The sequence below is a fragment of the Hyperoodon ampullatus genome (assembly GCF_949752795.1).
Source record: "Hyperoodon ampullatus genome assembly, chromosome: X".
In the NCBI taxonomy this organism is placed as follows: domain Eukaryota; kingdom Metazoa; phylum Chordata; class Mammalia; order Artiodactyla; family Ziphiidae; genus Hyperoodon; species Hyperoodon ampullatus.
In genome coordinates, this window is record NC_136913.1 from 94,096,760 (window position 1) to 94,122,192 (window position 25,433).

The window sequence follows — 25,433 nt, forward strand, 5'->3', positions numbered from 1 at the left end:
GCAAGTGCTTTTTTCGCGAGGGGGCGGCCAAGGTATATTTGAGGACTTTCAGTTTGGAAGCTGGTCCAAAGTTCCCAGGTTGTGTTTGTTTCCGTGTTTGCTTCTTCCCAACTGGCTTCTCCCATCGCTAAGGGCCAACGGCCCCTCGGTTTGGGCCGTGAACGCGGTGGGGCGGCGGGTCGGTGGTTCAGGGCCGCCCCGGGCCTCCCCCTCTGGCTGCGGAGGAAGTTGCGTGTCTCCTCCGGGCCGGTCCTCCTCCCCTGGGAGGCAGCCTTGTGAAGCGAGCCAAGTGGCCCCCTGGGAGACCCGGCCCCCGTGCGCCTGGGGCGGACTGAGTGTGGGAGTGGGTGCTGGCTCGGGGCCCTTGGGGAGCGGGGTCTTCTGGGGACCCCGCGAGGAGCCCGTGCCACTCCCGGGTGGGCAGGCTGGCGATGAGCTTCCCCTCAGGGATCTGGGACACTGGGGCCTGGGGGCGGCTTGTCATTAGGCTGTCGATGAGCCTGGGGGAGACGAGGGGGCAGGGGCTCTGCTACAGCGCCTGCTCTGCTTCCTCCAAGGGACCTGGGAGGCCTTCAAGCCCGGCCCCTCATTTCACACGGGCTGGAGGAGACTGGCTTCCATCCTGCTCTTAGCTAGAGCTAGGCTTGGGCTTGATTTGGAAGGTAAACTCAAAGAGAGATACGTGTGTCTTACTCCGGTGCCAGTCATTGGAACCTTGGCCCCAGGTGCCAGGACTGGATTCATCAGGCATTAAGCTCTGTCACATGCCTCAAAAACCAGCCCTCTGTTAGGCATGGTGGGACTCCCGGTATTTCTGCACTGCGGAGCCTCTCTGAGTCTGTTTCTGAGGGGTGGTACCCTTGGGGTTTCTGGGGATCAATATTAATATCTCTGTGGATGTACAGCTTTAGGTACATTTCTAAATTCATGGAGTGTCTGCGCGGGTTTTAAGAATAACAAATGTTGCTCTATATGAACACGTGTGGCTTTTCTGTGTGTGCTCAGTTAATCATTCTTCAACTGAATTGCAAAGGCTGTGTTTAACCCCTGGCTCCCCTCCCTTCCTGAGCTTTGTGAAGTTTAAGGCTCTGTTCTTACAGCACAGGGGCCCTGTCTGGGGAGCCTGTTTAGACCTGTCTCTTCCTTTTGTTTGCTTTCTTTTTGTCTCTCTCTGGGGAAACCTGGCTCCTGAAACCTGGTTACCCCTCATTCCATTCAGGGCCTCACAGCCTGTTTCTCCACAGCTCCCTGCTTTGCTCAGAGCTTTACTGGCATTCCCGCAGCAACATGTGAAGGGGGCAGCAACCACTGATTGGTGTCAACCCCAAGAGGGAACCCAACCAAAGCAGTGGAATGCCAAGTTGCTCCAATTACTTGAACTAGAAAAGACATGTACAGGGCCAGAGACCATGGTTTCTTTGATATGGCTGATAACCAAACATATACATTAATCTTCCTGGGGTCTAAAGGAATGAACATTTTTTCCTCTGGGTTTTCAAAAATTAAGGAGTAAAACTAACCTTGTAAAAACTGTAAAAGCTGTCATAGCAAAGCCGAGTGCTTAGTTAATTCCACAGAGCCTGCTAAGGTCCTAGCTGGTAATTCCGGGTAAGGGAACCATTCTAAGGTATTCTGTAGATTTCTCCACTGATCAAGCTTTAAGATCTGTCTTACATGAACCAGTGACTTCCTTCTTTCATGATTCCTCAAACCCCACCTTTCACTCATAACTCCCACAACAAAATCCATCAAGTAGGAAACAGATGCTCTTTCAGAACCCACTGAGGTGGCCTTTCTCACTGGGCATTGTAGTAACTGTAGGGGCTTTTAGCGTGTGATGGAGAGAAGCACCTTACTGTCCTCTCTGTAATCAAAATAAGGTCACCTCAGTGCTGCTGATTCCACTAGGTTTGGGGATGAGTTTTCCTCAGTTGGGATCAGTAGAGACTAACCAATGGGGATACTGGTTTCCAAGGAGTTAGAGGAATGTGGTGGAAAGGAACTAGTACCGTCGTTCAGTTAATAAAAAACAAAAAGGTGATAACTTCAATGAAGACGAGCCTTCATCGTCAAATCACTGTTTGAATGTGTATGCATCTCTGCGTGTGCTCAAGGTTGGAGAGAATCATTTAAAGAAAGATAGGATCTGAGCAGCAGAAAATGCAGTTTCCATTCTGCTGTGCTAGGGGATTTTGGACATGTCACTTAACCTCTAAAACTAGAGAGCATTCTATCCACCTATCATGTCTCTCACTCTAATCCACTCTGTACAGCCCCCATCAAATTAATCTTCCTAAAGAAACATTTTTGTCATAATATTAAAAAAATAGTTTGTTTAATCACTCTAGTCTATACCAATACCTCCTTCTGAGGACTTGTGCTCTGGCACTCAGACTTTCAACCAGATGATGTAGTGCTGTGTAGTTAAGGGCTGCTGCTGGCTGTGGTGTGTGTATGCGTATGTGTGTAGTCTCCCTAACTCTGGTGCTTGTGATATGTCTGCATTCTCTGGAGTGCCTGCACCGCCCCCCCGCCCAGAGTGTTTCCTTAAATGTTTGTGTAGTGGGCTTGAACCTGATGCAACACAATGAGAAAAACAAAATGCAGAGCATAGTCTAGGACCTCTACCTCTATAAGTAAAGGTGGTCATTAAATAATTGGCCATTTGCTTTATGTGTTAAAATAAAAGCTCTTTTGAAAAGATGACAGCGAGGTAAATTTCTGCAAAGCAATGCACATTTTTTCCCATCGACTTCTGTAGCTTAAGAGAGATGCCATGCAATTAATTTTGTTAAACATTCTTGGAAGACTTCCATTAATGCAAGTCTTCACAGAACAGACACCATATTATTTCCTTGACATATACTTGGTAGTTTCATCTATACACATTTCTAACTCCATTGCAGAGAACTTCCATACAGCGAGTGGCCTACATAAAGGGACTGACCTGTATCAGAGCTGTAAAAACTGATGTGACACCTCACAAAACTTGTAATCACAGATGAAAACCAGGCTTTCCTTATGCATGGATGTCAGTTCTTGTGACTTTTAAAAGACAGGGATATTAGGAAAACATTTTAAAACCCAGACAAGGATATAAACAGATGCTATACACATGATCAGGGGTTACTTCTCACTGGGGCAGGGAAAGGACGATTGATTTGTTGATATCTGGTCTACATCTTCTTGGCATCTTTTCTTCTCCACTACAAGTATTCCTCCATTCACAACAATCTAACCAAGATGAGCTCAGCTGATTATGGCCATGAAATTAAGAGGCCATTTGACATGGTGGAAAGAACACTGAGCAGGGGGATAGAATACTTGGTTCAAATCTCAGCTATGCCACTCACAAGGGACCTTGGGAAAGTCTCTTAACCTCTCTGAAATGGCTTCTTCTAAGTCTTTACATTTAAAGAGAGGGAAAGAGCATTCACACGCATGGTTTATAAACCATGATATGCCACTTGGGGCTTGGATTCAACCTCCCAGGCTTGAGATTTTATGATTTTTAAATTTCTTTGCTGTCTCACTTCTCCCAGCTCCTGAGATCCCCATTGCTTTATTTTATATAAAGTTGTCAAGGTGAGGCTCTAAAGTTGGTGGCATGGCTGTTCGATAGGGAAAGAACAAGAGATTTGGGGACAGTTATTTTTTTCTTATTCAAGTTCTTTTGCCTCTGTTCGTGGGTCCCATCTATTTTAAGTATGGTCTAGGCCGGTGGTCTCCAAGTCTTTCTGATCGCACACCCTTTTCAGTTAAAAAAAGTTAGAGCATGCTTTATATATATACACACTATATTATTAATGATTATATAAATTATATACATGTCCTACTCTGCATATATATGTACCTACACATATATTATGAAATGCACACAATAAATAGAAAACGAAAAAGGATGAGCTAAAGATGAAATAAATAGCATGTCAAATGTCCTGTTCATTGTGATGGCTTCATTGTATTATTAGTTAATATTTCAAGGCACCATATACACTTAGGGAAAGATCTTTCATTACTGAGAATGGGTATAAATCCATATTTCATTTAGTCTTCTTGATTATTCTTGCATTACTTTTTTGCTGACTTCTTGTCAGGTATGATTAGGTTGCTGTGCTTTTTACCGCACAATGAGGCTGATGGAAAAACTCATTCAAGGAGTAAGAGAAGTGTGAGCGCTGCCATTTTCATATGCTTACATTATTGGTATTATCTTCAATACATGGTTTATTTGCAGGAATCTTCTTAAGCCACTTGTCCATTTTGTGAGGGTTAATGTAGTTAGATAATATAATCCGTAAATCCGCTTAACTGTGCCCAAGGAGGTAGCAATATCTCTGGTATACACAGAGGAAAAAAAAAAGTAAGGGCTCCAGGGTCAACCCTTCCACCTGTGGGCTCCCATTCTTGCCTCAGAATACCTTACAAAGCATATGCAAAAGAGGGTGCCAGTGACAATATGTGTATTGCATATTTGAAAGGCTTAATAGTAGTGCTAATAATAGCTAATATTTAGATAGCACTTGGTGTACTACATACTGTTTTAAGCACATTACCTAAATTAAATTGTTTTAATCCAAATCTTAATTTCTTTCTAGATGTTTTCAATTAAAATGGAAATAGAAGTCGTAATATTTTCTTTCACACTGATTTTACAATGGACTGATTTGCATGTGCCAACCTCCCCCTCCCCCCAAACCCACCAATTTTGGAGACCACTGATCCAGGCTTTGAGATTTAGACTCTCTGGAGAAATGCAATGCTTCTGTAAGTACATCTCAGCCACTCTTTCCGATCTCCTGCTGCTATAATTTCACACCTGCTCATAGAGGACAGAAAACAGGGACTGGTGACACAGGAAGCAGTCCCAGGCAACTGAAAGCAGAGGGCAGTAACTGGGTGAGGAAAATGTGAACGAGGGATGGAGAGCTAGAAATGCTAGAGCCGGAGGGAGGGAAGCCGGGAAGGAGAAAGAAGGAAGTTAGAGACCAGAGAAGAATAAGGAGAGGAGAGGAGAGGAGGGTACATCTGTGGAGGGAAGATGAAGGCAGATTCTGGGAGGAGAGACTATGTCACACGTTAGCAGGCAAGATCCTCACCTATGTCTTGATATCCAATGTCTCTGACATATGGATGAGCAGGGCAGGACAAGGAAACTGAGCAGTCTCTAAAGATTTGTACACACGACTCTTCCCCAGAGGAGAGGCCTAGGCAATTTATTCAAGCAATGCAAAGATGGGGCCATGCTTAACCTAAAGAGTATGTCTCTAAAGCTAGAACTGCAGGCAGGCCAGGCAGGGAAGGTATTTGGGGTGTGTGTGTGGTGAGTGGACATCCCTGTGACTCTCTTCAAATCACACCAGCCAGATGGCCAAGGAGGAGAGCACGGCACATTCCTGCAGGGGTGCAACTTCAGCTGTTAGGCGCTTCTAACATCGGCAGTAAAAAGCCACAGCAAGTGATTTACGTCTGAGGCAGCTGCTAAGACACCACTCCAGAGGGTAGAACACTGTCAAAAATGGCCCTCCGTATCTCACTGCCATACTAGAAAGCACGATAAGACACTTTAGGGGCAAGGAATTGTCATGGTACAGTAACACGGGGTCTGACGTCGATCATCAGAGCTGGTGGGTTCTTTGAGATCACCCTGCCCAAACCCCTCACTCTTTTGACTGGTAAACTGGGACTCTGAGAGGGGAAAGCAGCAGCCCACTGTCATCCAGTTGGTAAAGCTCAGGCATGGCACTGAGGTCTCTGGCTACCTAAAGCAGTGCTCTTGACTCCACAGCTGCGTATTAATCTCCTCCTCCAGCTCCTTTGCTCCTCTTTAACAGGAGCCTCCCTCACTAGTACGGATAATATATTCCATAAATCCCACACTGTCCCAATATGATCAAAGAGAGGATTAAGATAACCACAAACATCTGCTGGGCTACGATTGCATCTTGACTCCGGGCAGAGACACTAACTTTTAACATTACCATCAATTATCCTTGACCCAAGCAACTATATTTAAAATACACAGGGCTCTTTGATTTTTTTACTTCCCTCCCCTACTGTCACCCAGTGGCTACTTCCCTTTGCAAACACTTTTCCTCTCCCCCCACAAGGAAGAGGAACAAGGGAAACACAAGACCATCAACTTTGCGTAAGGTTAAGAGGTTTTAAGCAAAAGGTTTGGTGGAGAGGAGGGTGAAATCAATGTCAAAAAGAAAGTTTGTGATTATCTTTCACTCACGATTATTCATGAATGTCCTCACCTTGGAAAAAGAATGAATTGTTGGTAGTAAAACAACAGCATTTTGCCAAGTCCCTTGCATTGGTAGGCACAGAGTAAGAAGCAATCAGGCAAAAGAAGCTTTCAAGGTCAAAAACCCAGAGGAGTTAGGTAGAGCAAAATCCCAAAGCAAGCTATGGGAACCAGAGTGTGGGCAAGAGCTGGGATCCTTACAGCTAACAAGACCTAAAAAAGATATGGAAGTGACTGCCCTGGCTCTTTGCCTTCTTTTAGCAGAATGGATTCCTCCCTAGACAAGAGACTCTCATCTGCTTCACAGCAACCTAAGAGCTAATCCAGGAGAGCAGGGCTGGAACCATACCCAACAAAACTGGTTGGTTGGTTGGTCAGTCCTTCATGAAACAATATGTACTGCCTACTGTCCCTGCAGAGTCTAAGGAGACCAAATCTCTGACCTTTAGGAATTCATAAGATAGTGGAGAGCAGATAAGTCATTAGATTGCTGTAGTTTGGCATGAGAAGAAGGATGAGAAGAGTAGATAACCTTCTATCATGGAAAGCTTCTGAGGAGGTGAAGTCTGTGTTCTGTTTTAAAGGATGGGTAAAGAGAGGCAAGTCAGCAGAAAAAGGGTAGAGCCAGTGGAAGTACATATAAAGTGGAAGAACATGTAAAGGGAGTAGCAGGTATAAAACTTGGAATGTATTAAATAACATAGCAGGTTCTGTGAACTATAAATAGTTCGGTTTATGTGTAGGGTTTTGTTTTGTTTCTTTTTCCGAAGAGGGAGGCTCCTAGTGATGAGAGGTAATGTTGGAGAGGTAGTCAAGGGCCCTGTCATGGAGGACTTTGTAAGCCTGCTAGAGTTAAGATTTTATTGTGAGATCTGTGGGGAGCCATTGAGAGATTTTTAAGCAAGAGTTTTGTGATCATATTTATGTTTTGGAAAGATGATGACAGTAGAGTGGCAAATGGACGGTAAATAGTGGGACTGGGGGTTGAGAGACCAGTCTGGAGGCTATTACGGCAATTCAGGTAAGAAATTATACAGGCCTGGATTGGAGAAAAATAGGTATGGAGAAAAGTGGATGGATTTGAGCTCAATTTAAGAAGATAAATAGGGCTTCCCTGGTGGCGCAGTGGTTGAGAGTCCGCCTGCCGATGCAGGGCACACGGGTTCGTGCCCTGGTCCGGGAAGATCCCACATGCCATGGAGCGGCTGGGCCCATGAGCCATGGCCACTGAGCCTGTGCATTCGGAGCCTGTGCTCTGCAACGGGAGAGGCCACAACAGTGAGAGGTCTGTGTACCGCAAAAAAAAAAAAAAAAGAAGATAAATAGATGGGATTTGATGATGAATTGGAGGTAGAGAAAAGCAAGAGAAGACAAGACTGACTCCTGGGTTTCTGGCTTGAGCAATGGAGTGCTTGGTGGGGCTGAGATGGGGAAGACACAGGTAGGACTTAGGAAGGAACATGTCTGGTGGGAGTTGCTGGTTGAATTCTGTGTGATGCCTGTTTGTGGTGCCAGTGAAACTGCAAGCAGAGATATCCAGCGAGAAACTGATAATGCTGATCCGAAGCTACGGAGAAAGGTCTGAACTAGAGATAGAGACTGAATATCTATCATCGTATGGATGGTAGCTGAGATCTCTGGAATATATGAAACCACCCTGGGAGAGGCCTACAGTGAGAAGAGAAGTAGGATGAGGATAGAATGCTGGGGAGTCCCAATCAGAATAGGAAAGAACCAGGAGAGAAGAGCACGATGAAATCCAAGGGAATCAAGAGTTGCAGGAAACAAGGGGGTGTCTCGTGCAGCAAAGTCAAAGAAGATAAGAATGAAAAATGTCCATTGTTTTTGGCGACAGGAAGGTTAGCGGTGACCAGCATTGGCAGTGAGGCCAGCCTTCAGAGGGGCAAGACACCTGATCGCAGGCAGCTGGAGCAAGGCCCGGCCACCCAAGGAAGTCATGCGCATTATGAGCTTTTGCTTTGGAACTGGCTAAGGACAGTGGCTGGTCAGGGCACCCAGAGAGAAGGAAAAGATGTTTTACCAGAATTGCCTAATTCGGGAGAAAATGGAACAACCTCTGGGTACTCTCAGTAGCCATGGCGCCAGTCAGCTGACACAGGGAATGCCAGCTGTTGGCAGGAGGAGAGCAAATTGAAGGGCTGGTGGTGAATGCATCTGGGCTCTGGAATTCATGGGAAACACACTTTGTGACAGAGAAGCAGCAGGATGCAGGCAGGAGATAAGGATTAAGAAATCTGGGCTGTTTCTCGTGAAACTCAGGCTAGTCTCATAAACTCTCTAGCTAGGACATAGCTTCCACAGCCATAAAACAGGGGCCAACAGCCCTTACCTAGGTGGGGAATCCAAACATTCCCTTAAAACAGGGAAAACTCTGAAATGCTATTAAGGAATAGTAGACTCAGAACAAAACAAGCAGTCCTGCCTGCTCCCAACTCAGATAAACACCCACCGGTCATGCAGAGACAGCTTTCAAATCCAGTAGGGAAAAGAGGGCAAGGGATGGAAATGTCAAGCTACAATGATTTGATCAATCCAATGGCAGAAGAAAAAAAAAAATACCAGGGAAGAGAACAACTCAAAAGAATGTTTTTTCCAGATAATGACACTTACCCCCAAGAAAGAAAGCTTGAAGTCAAACACTAAATCCAAATTTAAATGTCCAGGGGCGGGGGAGAAACACCTTTAGTTAACATTACTAGTCAAGTCATATTTTAAAGTTGCCATTCTCCTAAAGTAGGCTAAAATAAGGTTTAGCCACTGACAGGCTAGTGACCTTGGGCAAATCACTTATCAATTTATTTGTTGCATACACATAATGATACAGACCCTGGGAAAAGATGCTTTGGAAAACCCAGAGCAGTGCAGCAATGCTAGGCAAGGGCTTCTTTTTACCAGGTATGGCATGCCTTCGAGAAATCAGTTTGAGATGGCTTAAGCCCAAAAGGGATGGATCACGGTTGCGCAGGAGTGCTAGGTGTTGTGTAAATGTCTTAATCAGTTCAAGAGGCCTTTGGCAAAGGAAAAATACACACTGCCCAGCAAGCTATGTGCTTGATGTCTCCCCAAGGCAGGAGGCAGGCCCTGCAAAGGGCTGCAGCATATCTCAGGGGTGAACCAATGTTCCGTTCCCCTCCCAGCTCGCAGAGCTGGAGAGGAACAGCTTGAAATCCAAAAGGGGCCCTCTTCTTAGCTAAGGAAAACAGTCTCAAATCTTTCTGACATCTGCACAAAAGGGGTACTGAGGGGCTGCCCTGCAGGGTCAACAGTGCTGGGTCCAGTTTAAACAATCCTGCTTGGCCCTGGGAACGCGGGAGGGTAGGGAAGATGAGTAAAAAGGACCTGGCTGCGTGGGCAGCTTCAAGCATCCATGTGCACAGGATCGTCCCCATGTGCACTGGCCTCCTGATCTACTTGGGAAATAGGACATTCCTGCTCTTGACTCATGAAATACAGCTTGGTCTGGTTCACAAACCTTGACAAGCGTTCCCAGAAACTTCAGGCTTCACAAATAAAGTTTTAGGAGCATAGTTGACTGTGTGGACACCGAGTCTTTTAAATATTGACGAAAAAAATCTGTGCGGTGATATTCTATTTTTCTCCATCCCACGCCCCTTCAACCACTCATGTTTTCAAAGGAGAAGCCAGATTAGGGCTCCAGATGTTTGGAATCCAAATGAGAGCTCCTCACAGAGGAAATCTACCGCCTTCTATCTTCAAAGATCAAAATCTCAGCCAGGGGTGAAACAATGAGGTCATCATAGGCATGTTTCCCTGGTGTAGGACTGACCTCTGTTCAGAATATATAAGAATTTCTAGTTTTAAAGGCTCCCCAGCCCCACAAACAGTTCAGAGTTGTTTCTCAGTTCCCTGGCTGCAGGGTCTCTCACGCTCCATCAGGAAATGCCCTTTTGTGTCGAACTTCAAATCTCATCTGCTTCCACTTGGGCCATTTTTACTTGCTGTATCTTTGCAGGGGTAAAGTAAATCAATAAGAATCACCCCTTAGGAAAGTGGGGAGAGGATATGTCCAGGAAATTCATGGAGGAAATACAAACCTGCAATGAATATGTGAAAAGATGCTTAAACTTACATGTAGTCTGGGAATTGAGATGATTTTCACCCATATTAACAAAAATATCAAATGATGGCAAGGGTATAGAAACATGGGCACTCTTGTACAAAAAAGCTGCTGTAAATAAATTCGAATAGATACTCTGTGGGGTAATTGGTCATTGGCTTTTAAAATTAAAAATGCCCATTATCCTTACATCTGGTAATTCGGACCCTTAGCATCTACACTAGAAATGAGTACAAGGAGGACTGTTCAAGGATTTCTACTGTAGCACTTCCATTTTTTAAAATAGCAAAAATTTGGAAACAACCTATGTGTTCATCAAAAGGGAAATGGCTAGATTAAACTTCGGGGTGGAGGAAAAGATCTTAAGGACATATTATGTGACCAAACAAACCAACCAAAAAAGGCATAGAATATATACTTATGATTATAGTTTGGGAAAAAACCCAGAAAATGAAACTATTGTTATACGTATTCATACATATCTTTGATCATGCACAGAAAAAGACCAGAAAGACAATAGTGAGACTGAGAGAACATCAAGGGAGACTTTTGCATTGTCTGTGTTGCTTGCTGTTATTTAAGAACATATTCATATATTTGTTGTAGAATTATATTTTTCTAAAGTGTTTCCTAGATATAGATCAGAGGAAGAACGTGGGCCTCGGTGGCTGTAGTGAACACGACTTCCCTGGGAGACAGCAGTGGGTAAAGTAAATAGGCGAGAAATCAAAAGACCCAGGTAATAGCCTGAATCTGTCATCAATTTGCTGTGTGACCCGGGAAGTCATTTTCCTTCTCAGAGACTGTTTCCTCTACCATCTGTGGATAAGATGAGAAGCTCACGAAGATACCTTCGCTTTCTAATATTATATGATTCCCTAAGTCTGTGCCTTTAATGTACAATATGTCTGGTCCCTTTTGATGAAGCGATGGCCTTTTATACTTTTCCTTCAAATTCTGGCATAGTTTGACATTTCACTGTACTGCAAATGGAAGATAATGAAAGAGGAGGTGGAGCGGTCACTCTGTTCCCTGTTCGGCTATGTTTTTAAGGGTTTGGTTGACCTATTTATGCTACCTTCCTTTGACAATGTAAGCTCTTAGGCTTGTTTGAATGTGATGAGAGTGCAAATACTATTCTGCAAGTCGGAAGATCTCAATTCTACAGGGTGGCCATAAATTTTGAAAACGTAGATGGGATTTTATTTTTTTTATGGATTGATCCCCCTCCCTTGAATACTTTTGCTGAGTTATACTAAAGATGCAGGTTTCTTCAGTGCAAATCAAAAATACAAATCATCTGGGGCAACACACCACATATGCATATACGAGGATTGATAGAAATGCTGTATCAAGGCACTGTGTTCATTGCAATTTGCACAACAATTTGAACTGGGCATGGCTATTAAAGGACAATACATTGAATAAAATCACTTAATGTTTGGGAACATGTCCTATGCCTTAATATAATATCTATAAATCATTATTTATGTATAGTCACCTATATTTCTGGACTTTATGGCTACCCTGTACCCTTGATTTTGGATGAAGCACATCCCTAGTCTGTAGATAACGATCGGACCACTTGTCCCCCAGAGTGGTAGGGAAGAGCCTACCTATAAATGAGCTATGAAAATTGACATGCATCTACAAACATATCATAATCTGGTTCTGCACAACTTAATTGCCTTTTGGAAATACCCCAGATGAAACCTTGAGGAAACTTTGGTATTGAGTCAATGAAAGCAACCTCTTCCCGGTCCGTCAGAGACTTTGACTAATCTAGTTCTGCCTGTCATTAGTCAGCAAAGCTCCTTCCAGCTGGTCTTCATCACTTTGCTTGTTCCATGAGGTCATAAGAGTAAATTCTAAGCAGTTTAATTCCTAAGAAAACACACACACTTCAGATATCGGCTCCTGTGACTATCTGTCTTTCAACAATGAAGGAAGCAACTTACTCGGGCTCCTTTCTCAGGAGAGCATTTACAGCCCCCAATGCAGTCTTGGCCTCCACATGACTTTCCATAGGGCTTCTTCTGTCCCTATTAAAAACAAGAAAAAAGAAAAAAGTTAGTGAACCATGTGAAGCAAGAAGCAATGCTGCCCAGGGAGCATACCCCTTAGCCACACTCCTCCTAACCAAATAAATCAGAGCAGCTTAATCATCTCACTTGGCGGTGTCATGAGTCACATGAAATAAAAAGTCATCTTAAGCTAGCACCCTTTTAGGTCAGGTCTATACCTCACTATATAGCCAGTTTGGTAGCTGGTTGGGGAACTGTGACTTAAATCTCCCCCCACAGGTAGAAATTCCAGCCACAAAATACAAGAGCATTTCTTTACATGGGGCTGGAAATAGACTCTAGCTGTATCCCTGAGCCCCGCTGGACTTATACATTTGCACTCAATGAGAAAGCAGCAGCTGTAGCAGAGAACTTGAGAGAAATTCAAGTGCCAGAAATGTAATGATAGGTGAAAATAGCCACCCTGTACTCTGCCCTCAGAATTGTTCTCCTCAGGGTCCCACTTTCAGCACAGCATTCAAACCCCTGTGCCCAGTTAGTCAGATCCAAGTTTCTCAGGTGATACTGTACACTATTCCCTAAACTCTCCAATCCAACTTCCTTTTCCCTTCTCTGCTTTTTTTTTGGGGGGGGGGGCGCGCTGCGTGGCCTGCAGGATCCTAGTTCCCCAACCAGGGAACGAACCAGGGCCCCGGCAATGAAAGCGCCGAATCTTTATCCCTGGACTGCCAGGGAACTCCCACCTTCTCTGTTTTATGATGATGATTATGACAAGCTGAATTTCTCCAGAGCCCCCCGCATGACCTGACATGTGCTGACCCTCTCCAACCTGTTCTCCTCACTCTCTCCCTGGCTCACTCTGCTTCAATCACACTGGTATTCACTCTATTCTTTAAACACTTAAGCCTGTTCCTGCCTCAGGGCCTTTGCCCCAGCTGTTACTTCTGCCTGGAATGCTCTTCCCCTAGATGTTTTTGATCGCTGGCCTCTTTTTATCACCCTAGTCTCAGTTCAATTGTCTATTCTCAGAGAGGCCTTTCCTGACCACTCAACCTAAAGTGGCCCCCAGTTACTTCCAATCATAGCACTATGTTACCTTTTCAACATTAAACATTCTGTCTCCCCCCATTAGAAGGTAAGCTCCATGTAAGTAGGGACCTTATCTGTGCTGTCCAACACTGCATCCCCAATGTCTAAAACAGTGGATGGCATGTGAGAAATGCTTGATGACCTCACAGAGCTGGGATCTGAACACAGGTCTAACTCCCAAGCCTTGACCTTAACCCTTATGCCTTAGTGTTTTCTAAGTCTTCTGTCTCAATGCAGACTCAAAAGTGAGGAAACTGCCATTCTGACCCTACCCACCTTGGAAAAAAAGCAACACATAAATTCTAACTATTATCTGTAATAAGAACTTTATCTCTGGGATGGATTTAGTATCATCGAACTTTTTTTGTTTAATGTTGGCTGTTTTGTTCAAAAGAGAAAGGCATATTTATGAGCCAGCCTCACACTTAATCATTCTTGCCTCTTTGTACTGTGAACCTTTTCCTAATTCCCAGGGAGCACTGTGAATTTCTCAGATGGTCTCTTATCTCTTTAGACATTCCCACAACCCTTTATCACCACAACACCTCGGTAATAAGGTAGTGATGGCAGAGCTATGACAAAATATTGCTATTTTAGATTCCAAACACCTTCCTGATATGAAAGATATTTTATCTCTCTTATATGCCTTTGACATGGTAAGTGCTTTTGTACACTTTCCAGTTTGCCCTCCACTTTATGGTATACAGGACAGGCAAGTTTTCATAAGGGTGAGCTCAAGAGGTGCTGTGGAAGGTGAAAGCTGGGGGCTGGAATGGAATAGAGAACAGGGAGGCAGAGCAACATTGAATTTAATCCTCACCAGTGCTGTGCCCCCTTGGTCTAATGTTGAGTGCTAGATTTCTCAGGATAATGGATAATTTCTATTTTCTTTTCCATATAGTCCTGTATTTTCCAGCAGTCTTCAATGAACACGTATAATTAGTAAGGAGAAAAAACCCAGTCTGTTTCCAGATGATAAATTCATCACCTTCAAGGGAGAGGACTCAACAGGCGTTGCCAAAGTGGTATCTGTTTGGAGCTATGGCCTAATTCGAAACAATGCCCTTTAGGTGTCCCATAATATGTGTCCATCATGGACCAAAAGTTTCCAGATCTCTAGCGTGGAGCAAGGAGGCTGGAGGCAGGGAGCTGGATAAGACAGGGGGAAAAAAATCCCAATAACAGGAGCTGAACAAAAATATAAGGAGCACAGGCTGAGGTTTCTTGGGAACTTGGCATAACAAGGAGGCAAAGACACCCAGCTAACAGACAGGAAGCCATCACTGTCTTCTGTCACTGAGGAAAGTAACCAGAGAAGCCCCACTGGCCACAAGGCAATTTCCTGTAATGCTGGTCCTGGCAGTTCCCCCAGGAGTCTTCAATTACACTGGGCGGGGGGAGGGCAGGGATAAAAGGCGTGGCTTCCAGGGAACATGGCAAGACCAAGAACAGAGGAAGTCTCTGCCCTATCCTGGCTGGTCTGGGGACACGCCAACCGTTGCTAAACCAGGCCACATCACTGGTGTCATTCCCACCCTGGAATGCTTTCTCCCTTCCATGTATATGTATGCAATGCATATCCAGTGGTTAGGACTCTGTGCTTCCACTGCAGGGGTCCTGGGTTCGATCCGGGGAACTAAGATCCTGCAAGCCCCACAGTGTGGCCAAAAAAAAAAAAAAAGCACTTATTATGCCATAATTGTATTGCAAAGAAAAAACAAAAGTCGTTCATAATGAAACAATATGTATTTTAATATGTAAATGCTCATACATGGCTCTATTAGATGTAGGGACTTCGCTGGTGGCGCAGCAGTTAAGAATCCACCTGCCAATGCAGGGGACATGGGTTGGAGCCCTAGTCCGGGAAGATCCCATGTGCCGCGGAGCATGCATGCATGGCACGTGCATGTGCCACAACTACTGAGCCTGGGCTCTAGAGCCCATGAGCCACAACTACTGAGCCCGCATGCCACAACTACTGAAGTCTGCGCACCTAGAGCCTGTGCTCCACAACAAGAGAAGCCTGCCTACCACAACAAAGAGTAGCCCCTGCTCACAACTAGAGAACGCCCGCGTGCAGCAACGAAGACCCAACACAGCCAAAAATAAATAAAATAAATAAGTGAATTAATTAAAAAAAAGAAGATGTAATGAAGTCATCAGAGGCTAGCAGCTTGATGCAGAATCACCAGGAATGCTACAGTCTGCTGAAGCAGAATGATTCTGGAATGTGGTATTGCTGACTCAAGTACCACAGATGGAGTTGCTGTTAGCGCAGTGATTCTCTGAAATGGTGAATAACTCATGGTAAAGCTCTGTTTTAACAGTGTCAGATTTCTTCAAAACACCTTTCACACCAAATCTCATTTGATTTTCTACCACAAATTTGACATAGGTGTTTTAGAGGTACAGGTATATGTAGCGACATACACACATACACAATATTACAATGTTTTCTTTATATCTTCACCTATCCCCCTAGACAGTAAGTTCCTCTGAGGTGATGTTGGTTTGTTCACTATAAAGCAAATCAGTTTAAAGCCTCTAAGCCTCAATTTCCTCAACTATAAAATAGGGATAATAATATTTTAGTTCATTGGGTTTTGGGAGGTTAAAGATAATGCCCCTAGCAAAGTGCTTGCCACATATAGTATGCTCAATATATGTTAGCTGGTATTATTTATAACTATAGCATCTAGTACTGTGCCTGCCTACTAGGTGATCACTGGATGACTGATTTGCATTTTAAAGATGAGGAAATGAAGGCTCAGCTGTTAGTGACTTCCTCACCATAGGAAGTTAAGTATCAGAGTTGGGATAAGAAACCAGCTATCCTCTCTCTGCCTTGTTTTTTTTTTCCCACTAAACCCACTGCCACCAATTCCAGGAATCAGCTTGAAATTGGGAAGTCAGAAAAAGAAAGATGAGTGTTGGGAGGTGTCTTTTTTTTCTTTCTTTCTTTTTTTTTTTTTTTTGTGGTATGCGGGCCTCTCACTGTTGTGGCCTCTCCCGCTGCAGAGCACAGGCTCCGGACGCACAGGCCCAGCGGCCATGGCTCACGGACCCAGCTGCTCCACAGCATGTGGGATCTTCCCGGACCGGGGCACGAACCTGTGTCCCCTGCATCGGCAGGCGGACTCTCAACCACTGAGCCACCAGGGAAGCCCTGGGAGGTGTCTTTTTATTCTTTTGCCTTTTTTATCAAGATGGGTTTACTGACTTTACCATAACTTGCATTGTTTGTACACTTACCATAACTTGCATCATTTGTACACTTTGTAAACAACTGTCCTATAGATATAATTCTCACAACTACTTTTGAAACAAAGAAAATTTATATATAAATTTTCCAGATTAAAAAAAAAATTAAACCTGAGTCTCAGAGTTGGTATTACTTGGCAGTTACGTGACAAAGTGAAGACTCAAAGCCAGGGCCTTTCTTTTCAGTGCACAGGTAAACTTCTAAAAAGAAAAATAATACAAGATGCTGAGGTGCCCTTTTACAATCTTCATTCCCTGCTGGTTGCCTCAGGGTCCAAAAACCGAGAGAGGCCTCTTTGGCTGGATCAGAACTAGTCCTGTGGCCACATTCATAATAATGGGTACCACTCATGGAGCATCTGCTATGTGCCTGGCTAAGTACTTCACTTTTGCTATATCACAGAACTGTCCCAACTGCACTGTGTGGTAGGCACTATTACCACCATCATTTCACAGATGAGAAAACTGAAGCTTAAAGGGGTTTACTAGTTTGCCTACTCAAGGTCATACAGCTAGGGAGTGGCACAAATTCAAACCCCAGTTTGACTCAAAATCTTAGCGCCCTTCCATTAAGCCTGGCCCCCTGTAGCATCATCCTAGGTTTCTGTACTTTGTGCTAATAATACAGAGAGTCTGGCTTCACTTTGAGCAATTCCAAAGCAAAACCTATTCATTGAAATTTAAACACACACACACACACACACACACACACACACACACACACTAAACCAACCTTAGTCTTCTCCCATGTTTAATGTGCATTTGCCTTTTAAGAACAGTTCCCTATGAGTTTATGAATGAAAGGCTCTGGGAAGAGAAGAAATGGATCTGTAGGAGCTGGCTCCCTACCAGGTGAGACTTGTCACCCACACTTTATTTTAAGGATGAAGCTGACACCAGACATTGATGAGTAGTTCAGAAAGGCATTTCCCTCCGTCTGTCCAACTGTGTTCACACACGTACACAAACGCAACAGATGGGCTCAGGGGGTGGGGAGAGGAACAAGCATTTTGGATTTCACTTGGAGAAGCCCTAGCCAGCCAGAATGAACCAGGGCCTGAGGGTATGTACTGTCCAGCTAGACCTTAAAGTGAATTCACCAAGCAAATGTTTAAGACACACAAACATAAAAACTAAATCTTGTCCATAATGTTCTTAGAACAGCATTTCTGAAGGATATATGAGAAAAATATGTGAGAAAGAGACTGGGAGAAAGTGAGGAATCTTTGAGCTTTAAAGCTGGATGGGGCCTGAGGACCAGAGGTCACACAGTTCACATGTAGTTAGGGTAGCCAGTTTTAAGAAATAAAAATCCAGGATGCTGAGTTAAATTTGAACTTCAGAAAAACAGTAAGTATATCCCAATTAGCATATTTTCTTATAAGTATGTCCCAAATTAGCATAAATATGTTCCATGCGATATTTGGGACATACTTACACTAAAAATCTGTTTGTTGTTTACCTGTAATTCAAATTTAACTGGGCATCTTATATTTTATCCGGAAATCCTACAAGTAGCATCATGACACACTTGTGTGACAAGTTCAGATGTGAGGAGTGTCAAAAGTAATTGTTAGTAATAACATTTTAAAGTACAAACTCTGCAACTTACTTTTAAACATATTAAGAGGGTATTCACGTTTCTTTCTGTAATTGAGTCACTCTTACTTATTTGCCTTCTAATATGGTTTCTAAAGCAGGAAGGAAAGGTACAGTTATCACTAACATTGGAAGGATTAGATTCATTCATTTACTCAACAAATGTGTATTGTGTGCCTGCTGTGTATGAAGCACTGTACTAGGTGCTGGGGGTAGGATGATAAAAAAAATTGAATATGACTTTTTCATGAAAGTTCATAGTAGTTTTATTCCTAATAATCCCAAAGTGAGAAGAGCCCAGACTTCAATCAATAGGTGTGTAGATAAACAAACTGTGGTATATTTGTACAATGGAATACTACTCATGAATGAAAAAAATGAACAAAGTATTGATACATGTAACTGCATGGATGAATCTCACAGATACTGTGTTAAGTGAAAGAAGCCAGGCACGTAAGTGCATATTCAGTATGAATCCACTTATATGAAGCTCTAGAATAGGCAAAGCGAATATATGATGATAGAAATCAGTGGTTACCTCTGCAGGGTTGTGAGAGTGAGGTTGACTGGGGGCATGAGTACTTCCTGGGATAATGGATATGTTCTATATCTTGTTTGGACAGATGTTTATGAGTGTACACATTTGTCAAAACTCATGAAACTGCACATGTATAATCAGCACATTTTATTGTCTGTAAAATATAATTTGATTGGGCTTCCCTGGTGGCGCAGTGGTTGAGAGTCCGCCTGCTGATGCAGGGGACATGGGTTCATGTGCTGGTCCAGGAAGATCCCACATGCCGTGGAGCGGCTGGGCCCATGAGCCATGGCCGCTGAGCCTGCACGTCCGGAGCCTGTGCTCCACAGTGGGAGAGGCCAGAACAGTGAGAGGCCTGCATACCGAAAAAAAAAATATATATATATATATATATAATTTGATTAAAAAGTAAGCATAGTACTTGCCATCATGGAGCTGATATTCTCATATGGGATACAGATAAATACTTACACAAATATTTGAAGAATAATCATTGTGCAAAGTGTGATGGAGAAAACCAGGATACTCTGAAAGTTTACAATGTTCAAGTCATTAAGATATAAGTACTACTTCTTCATTCAACAAAGATTTACTGAGTGCCTACTCTGTGCCAGGCACTGGATTATGCCCTGGGAGTACCCTGTTAGACAAAATAGAGTTGCTCCTTTGCTCTATGTTCTTGTACAGGAGACAGATGTTGGAAGAGTAAATAATAATCTTTTAATTATAATTGTGCTATACGATACAAACGAGACCAATGGAAGGATATGAGAACATACAACAGGGACACTTGGCCTCCTTGATGGGATCAGAGAAGGTTTATTTAAGAAAGTGCAGTTAGGGGGACTTCCCTGGTGGTCCAGTGGTTGAGACTCCATGCTCTCAATGCAGGGGGAACGGGTTCGATCCCTGGTCGGGGAAGATTCTTCATGCCGAACAGCGTGGCCAAAAAAACCCAAAAAAGTGCAGTTAAACTGACGTCTGAAGAACAGGAAGCATCAGCTAAGTCAAGGGATGGGAGTGAGGCAGAGAATCTTCCAGACAGAGGGAAAAATCAATGCACATGCCCTATGGTGAGAAAGAACGTGGCAGCTAGGAGAAGCTAAAGAAAGCCGGAGTGACTGAAACAGGAAAGTAAAGGGGAGAGTGACAGAAGATTTTGCTGTCTAGGCAGGCAAAGACTTGCTCAAGCAGAGTCCTGTGGGCCATGTTAAGGAGGTTTGGTTTAATTGTCAGAGCAACAGGAAGCCACTGAATAATTTTAAGCAGAGAGTAACATGGTCAGACTAATATTTTAGAAAAAATTTTCTTCTGGCAGTATCGCTAGTGGACAGGAGCGGGTAATAGTGAGTGGGAGACCAATTAAGAGACTGTTGGAGAGGGATTTCCCTGGTGGTGCAGTGGTTGAGAATCCACCTGACAATGCAGGGGACACGGGTTCGAGACGTGGTCTGGGAAAATCCCACATACCGTGGAGCAACTAAGTCCGTGCACCACAACGACTGAGCCTGCGCTCTAGAGCCACAACTGCTGAGCTCGTGTGCCACAACTACTGAAGCCCGCGTGCCTAGAGCCTGAGCTCTGCAACAAGAGAAGCCACTGCAATGAGAACCCCGTGCACTGCAACGAAGAGTAGCCCCTGCTCGCTGCAATTAGAGAAAGCCCACGTGCAGCAATGAAGACCCAAGAACGAAGACCCAAAGCAGCCAAAAATAAATAAATAAATAAGTAAATTTATATATCTATATCTATATCTATATCTATATCTATATATAGATATATATATAAAGAGAGACTATTGGAGAGAAGATGGTGGCCTGAACAAGGGTTATGGCGGTTGGATGAGGAGAAGCGAATGAACCTGAGACATATTTAAATAGAGGGGACACGACCAGAAAGGGACAAGACTAGAACAAGGCTTTCTCACACCAAGTCTACTTCACTGATTTGAGGACAACCTTCAGTGCACACCTGCTATGTATTATCACTATGTTGGGCACAATGAAAGAAAGACAAATATTTAGGAGACTTTTATTACACTCAAGGAGCTTAAAGCCTAATGACAACTATGATCAAAAGAAGAAAGTGAGAAGTATTATTGGAAAAGGTAAAGAGATACTTTTCTAAAACTTAGATGTGATTATGTCCTGTCTTCTCTCAAAAACCTTTCATGACCGTCTCTTACCTGCAAACTTCTAAATCCAGGCATAACACTTAGAAGCCCCTTTAAATAAGGCTCAACCACCATTGCAGGCCAAGCTATCACCTCCAATATTCTACTCATAGAGTTCTATTTATCAGCTATTCCATTTTCATGGAATGCTTTTCATATCCTATCCATTTCTCTGGAAATCCTAGTCACATATTTTCTTTCTCTTTTTTGTAACAATTTTATTGAGATATAATTCATATACAATATATTCATTCACACATCCTTTCTTAAATTTTACCTTCCCTCTTTTCCAACAATAGCACTATTTATGTTTCATTATGGTATTCATTGCTCACTCTAACAGCTTCTCCTTTTGACCGCTTCAGAGAAATTGTGGTGACAGTTTCTAATAAAAATATACAAGACTATTTTGAGTGGCCAGGTGGATCCTCAGGTTCCTCAGCTGTGCAAAGCATGGTGGGGCTGCATGTCCTACTTTCTGTGAGCCTATTCTTGCTACTAGACTTTAGACATACAGTGTCATGGGCTTTAGTGGCCTGTCCCAGAGCCTTATGGCTTATTTATAATATGATGTCTTTAGGGAAATCATTCCAAGTTGAAAAAAAAATCCCTTAGGGTTTCTAGTTGGTAGCCTAAGTTAGGAAGGAAGAGTCAATATGTTCTCTAAGAGTTGAACCTACAGGAAAAGGAAGGACTGGGATTCCAGGACAGAGTATTCGACTTGCTGGAAATATCCTGACGGACTGTCTCATCTATTATTGAGTCCAAAGGATCAAGGACACTGCCATTTCTATCTTTTGTACTTGGAAGAGAGAATTTAACCAATGCTCAGTTGAGACAGACAGTGAGTCCATGTGGAATTCACCAGCAGTAGCAACTACCAGAAGGATATAGAATGGGAAACAAATGCAGGTTGTTTCTATAATTTTTTAGCTAGATATTTAGCTCATGATATAGACAGTCTCTAAGGCATACTGATATAGATGAGAATATAGATGTTCTGCTTGCTCAGGAATGAGGAAAGAGGACACGGGGAGGAGGATCTAAACCAGGGAAATAGAATGGTTCATAGAAAATCCATCCCTCATGACTAGAAGGAAAATGAGAAGGAACCCCTCCCCAAACTACAAAACCCAGTAAATAGAAGACTAGGACCTCTGTCTTCATTTGCCAAGAACTGCATGTTACTTTTACCTAATTTTATGGCTGTAATTTTAAGCTGTAAATCCTTTCAGAAGTTGTTTTTAATTTTGCTTGCAGGGTGAGCAAGACAAACTAACTTGTCACATACGCCTACATTTCTAAAATTAGGAGAAACAGCCTTAATCTCTTCTCATATGCAGAAAATAGAAACTAGTCGAGTAGTCTACTTGGTTGGTGGGAACAGACTTTAAAAAAGAAACATGCCAAAAAAAATAAAATAAAAGCATGATATGTCATAAGCAAAGTTAAACTCCAATTCAAACTTTTTGGCCTTAGCCAAAGCCCACAAGCAAAGGAGTGGGCCAGTATTTCTGTCTCTGATTCTGTTTCATGGCTTTGAAACTCATCTGCTTTTTGTTTCCAGGCAAAGTGACATGCAAAACTCATTTCAGAAAGCCCATCTATAGCAAGGCCTCAGCTACACCTTTGGTAAGTGCTTTGCAATATACAACCTACCAAGGCTCACTGAGAAGAAACAGATAATCTGAATAGTCCTATATTGATGTTAAAAATTGAATTTGTAGTTAAACCCTCCCCACAAAGAAAATTCCTAGGCCAGATAGCCTCCCTGGTGATTTCTACCAAACCTTTAAGGAATAAATAATACCATTCCTACACAAACTCTGCCAGAAAACTGAAGATGAGGGACTACTTCCTAACTCATCCTATGAGTCAAGTATTACCATTACAGACTAATATATTTTGGGAATATAGACACAAAAATTCTTAACAAAAATTTAGGAAATTGAATCTAATAGTATGTAAAAATAATGGTACATTATGACCAAGTACAGATTATCCTAGGAATGGTAAGTTGGTTTAACATTCAAAAGTCAATCAATATAATTCATCATATTAGTAGATCAAAAGGGAAAAATATGATTATCTCAATAGATGCAGAAATATAATTTGACAAAACTCAACATCTATTCCTGATAAAAACCCCAAGCAAACTAGAAATGGAAGGGAATTTCTTCAGTCTGCTAAAGAGCATCTATGAACAAGCCTATAGGTAACATTATACCTAATGGTGAAAGCCTGAATGCTTTCTCTACTAAGATTGGGAGCAATGCAAATATGTCCACATTTACACTTCTGTTCAATATTGTGCTGGAGGTTCTAGCCAGTGTGATAAAGCATGGGTGAAAAAGGCATCCAGATTTGAAAGGAAGAAGTAAAACTGTCTTTATTCACAGATGACAATGTAAAAAATACTACGACATCTATGAAAGAAGCAACAAGAACTAAGTGAGTTTAGTAATGTTCAATGACACAAGTTTAATATACAAAAATCAATTGTATCTCTATATGTTAACAGCAAACAACTGAAAAGTGAAATTAAAATATAATTATAATAGCATCTAATATATGAGACATTTAGGAATAAACCTGACAAAATATTGGCTAAACCTGTACACTGAAAACTTAATTGCAGAGAAAATTAAAGAAGACCTAAGTAAATGGAAAGCCATTGTTAAGAAATCGACTTCTACCCAATTGATCAGCATAGATTCAATGCCATTTTAAAATGCATACAGACATACAGAGGACCTAGAATATCCAAAACAACTTTGAAACAGAAAAACGAAACTTTAAGACTTCCAGGACTTGATTTTTGAAAGTATTATTATGAAGCTATAGCAATCAATACAGTGTGTTATTGGGACCAATGAAACAAAATAGAGAGTCCAGAAATAGACCCACACATATATGGCTAATTAATTTTCAACAAAATGGCAAAGGCAATTCAGTAAATAAAGGATAGACTTTAACAAATGGCACTGCAACGACTGGATATCCTATGCAAAAGAAAAGAAAGAAAGGAAGAAATAAAGAAATAAATAAAGAAAGAAAGAAAGAAAGGAAGGAAGGAAGGAAGGAAGGAAGGAAGAAAGAAAGAAAGAAAGAAAGAAAGAAAGGAAGGAAGAAAGAAAGGAAGGAAGGAAGGAAGGAAGAAAGAAAGAAGAAAGGAAAGGACCTTGATCCGTACCTCACACCATATACAAACATTAACTTAAAATGGATTGCAGATCTAAATTTAAGCCCAAACTTTAAAATTTTCAGTAGAAACATAGGAGAAAATCTTTATGACAAAGATTTTAGATTAGGCAAAGATTTCTTGGATACAACACCAAAAGCTTGATGTAAAGAAGAAAAAATTGAGAAATTGGACTTCATCCAAATTAAAAACTTCTACTTTTTTTTATTAGTTTCTGCTTTATAACAAAGTGGATCAGTTATACATATACATCTGTTCACATATCCCTTCCCTCTTGCGTCTCCCTCCCTCCCACCCTCCCTATCCCACCCCTCTAGGTGGTCACAAAGCACCGAGCTGATCTCCCTGTGCTATGCGGCTGCTTCCCACTAGCTATCTACCTTACGTTTGGTAGTAAAAACTTCTACTTTTTGAAAGATATTCTTAAGAGAATGTAAAGACAAGCTCCAGACTGAGAGAAAGTATTTGCAAATCACGTATCTCCTAAGGGACTATAATAGAGTCAATACCATAAATGAATATAAAAATAAATAGGCTGAGTAAAAGAAGCCAGTAAGAAAGCATTTATATTCTTTATTTCCATTTACAAAGAATTCTGGAAAATGAAAATTAATTTATAGTGACATAAAGCAGATTTGTTATTGTCCAGGGACAGGGGGTGATGCAAAAGTGTGAGGGGAGGGATTACAAAGGGGCATGAGGAAACGTTTGGGGATGATGAATGTGTTCATTATCTTGATTGTGGGGTATGTTTTTATGGTTGTATACATATGTCTAAACTTAAAATGTACACTTTAAATACATGCAGTTTACTGTACGTCAATTATACCTCAGTAAAGCTGTTAAAAATACTATTAGGGTACTCAAAAGGGCTCAAGAGCCAATCTGAATACACTTCCACTGGCCAAATAAGTGTTGATTTGTATATCAATAATGATAACTGCAATGAATGAAATGCTTAAAATATTTAAAACTCCATGAGTTCATAATGGTACTCTCCTCCAGACCCCCAAACAAAAACTCCTCACTAGTCACCTTTGGAGGATGCTAGAGAATTAAGTATTTTTTAAATTGGTAGAAAAAAAAATGGGGGTGGTGGTGGTGGAACTAAGCATTTATCCTGCCTTTACTAAATGAACTATAACTCAGGGTAACCGTAAAAATTAGTGAAGGAATGTTTCCCCTAAAATAAAAGATG

At 42.3% G+C, this 25,433-nt stretch overlaps 1 protein-coding gene across 1 annotated transcript in view; it reads right to left on the reverse strand.

Moving 5' to 3' along the window:
* The window catches only part of COL4A6 (collagen type IV alpha 6 chain), a gene marked incomplete at both ends in the record, with an annotated part of 287,744 nt that overhangs the window by 149,177 nt on the left and 113,134 nt on the right, over positions 1–25,433 (reverse strand). The window contains one exon of the mRNA XM_079728096.1: positions 12,308–12,391. Within this exon, the coding sequence (XP_079584222.1) occupies positions 12,308–12,391 (84 nt within the window). The remainder of the gene's footprint in view (positions 1–12,307; positions 12,392–25,433) is intronic.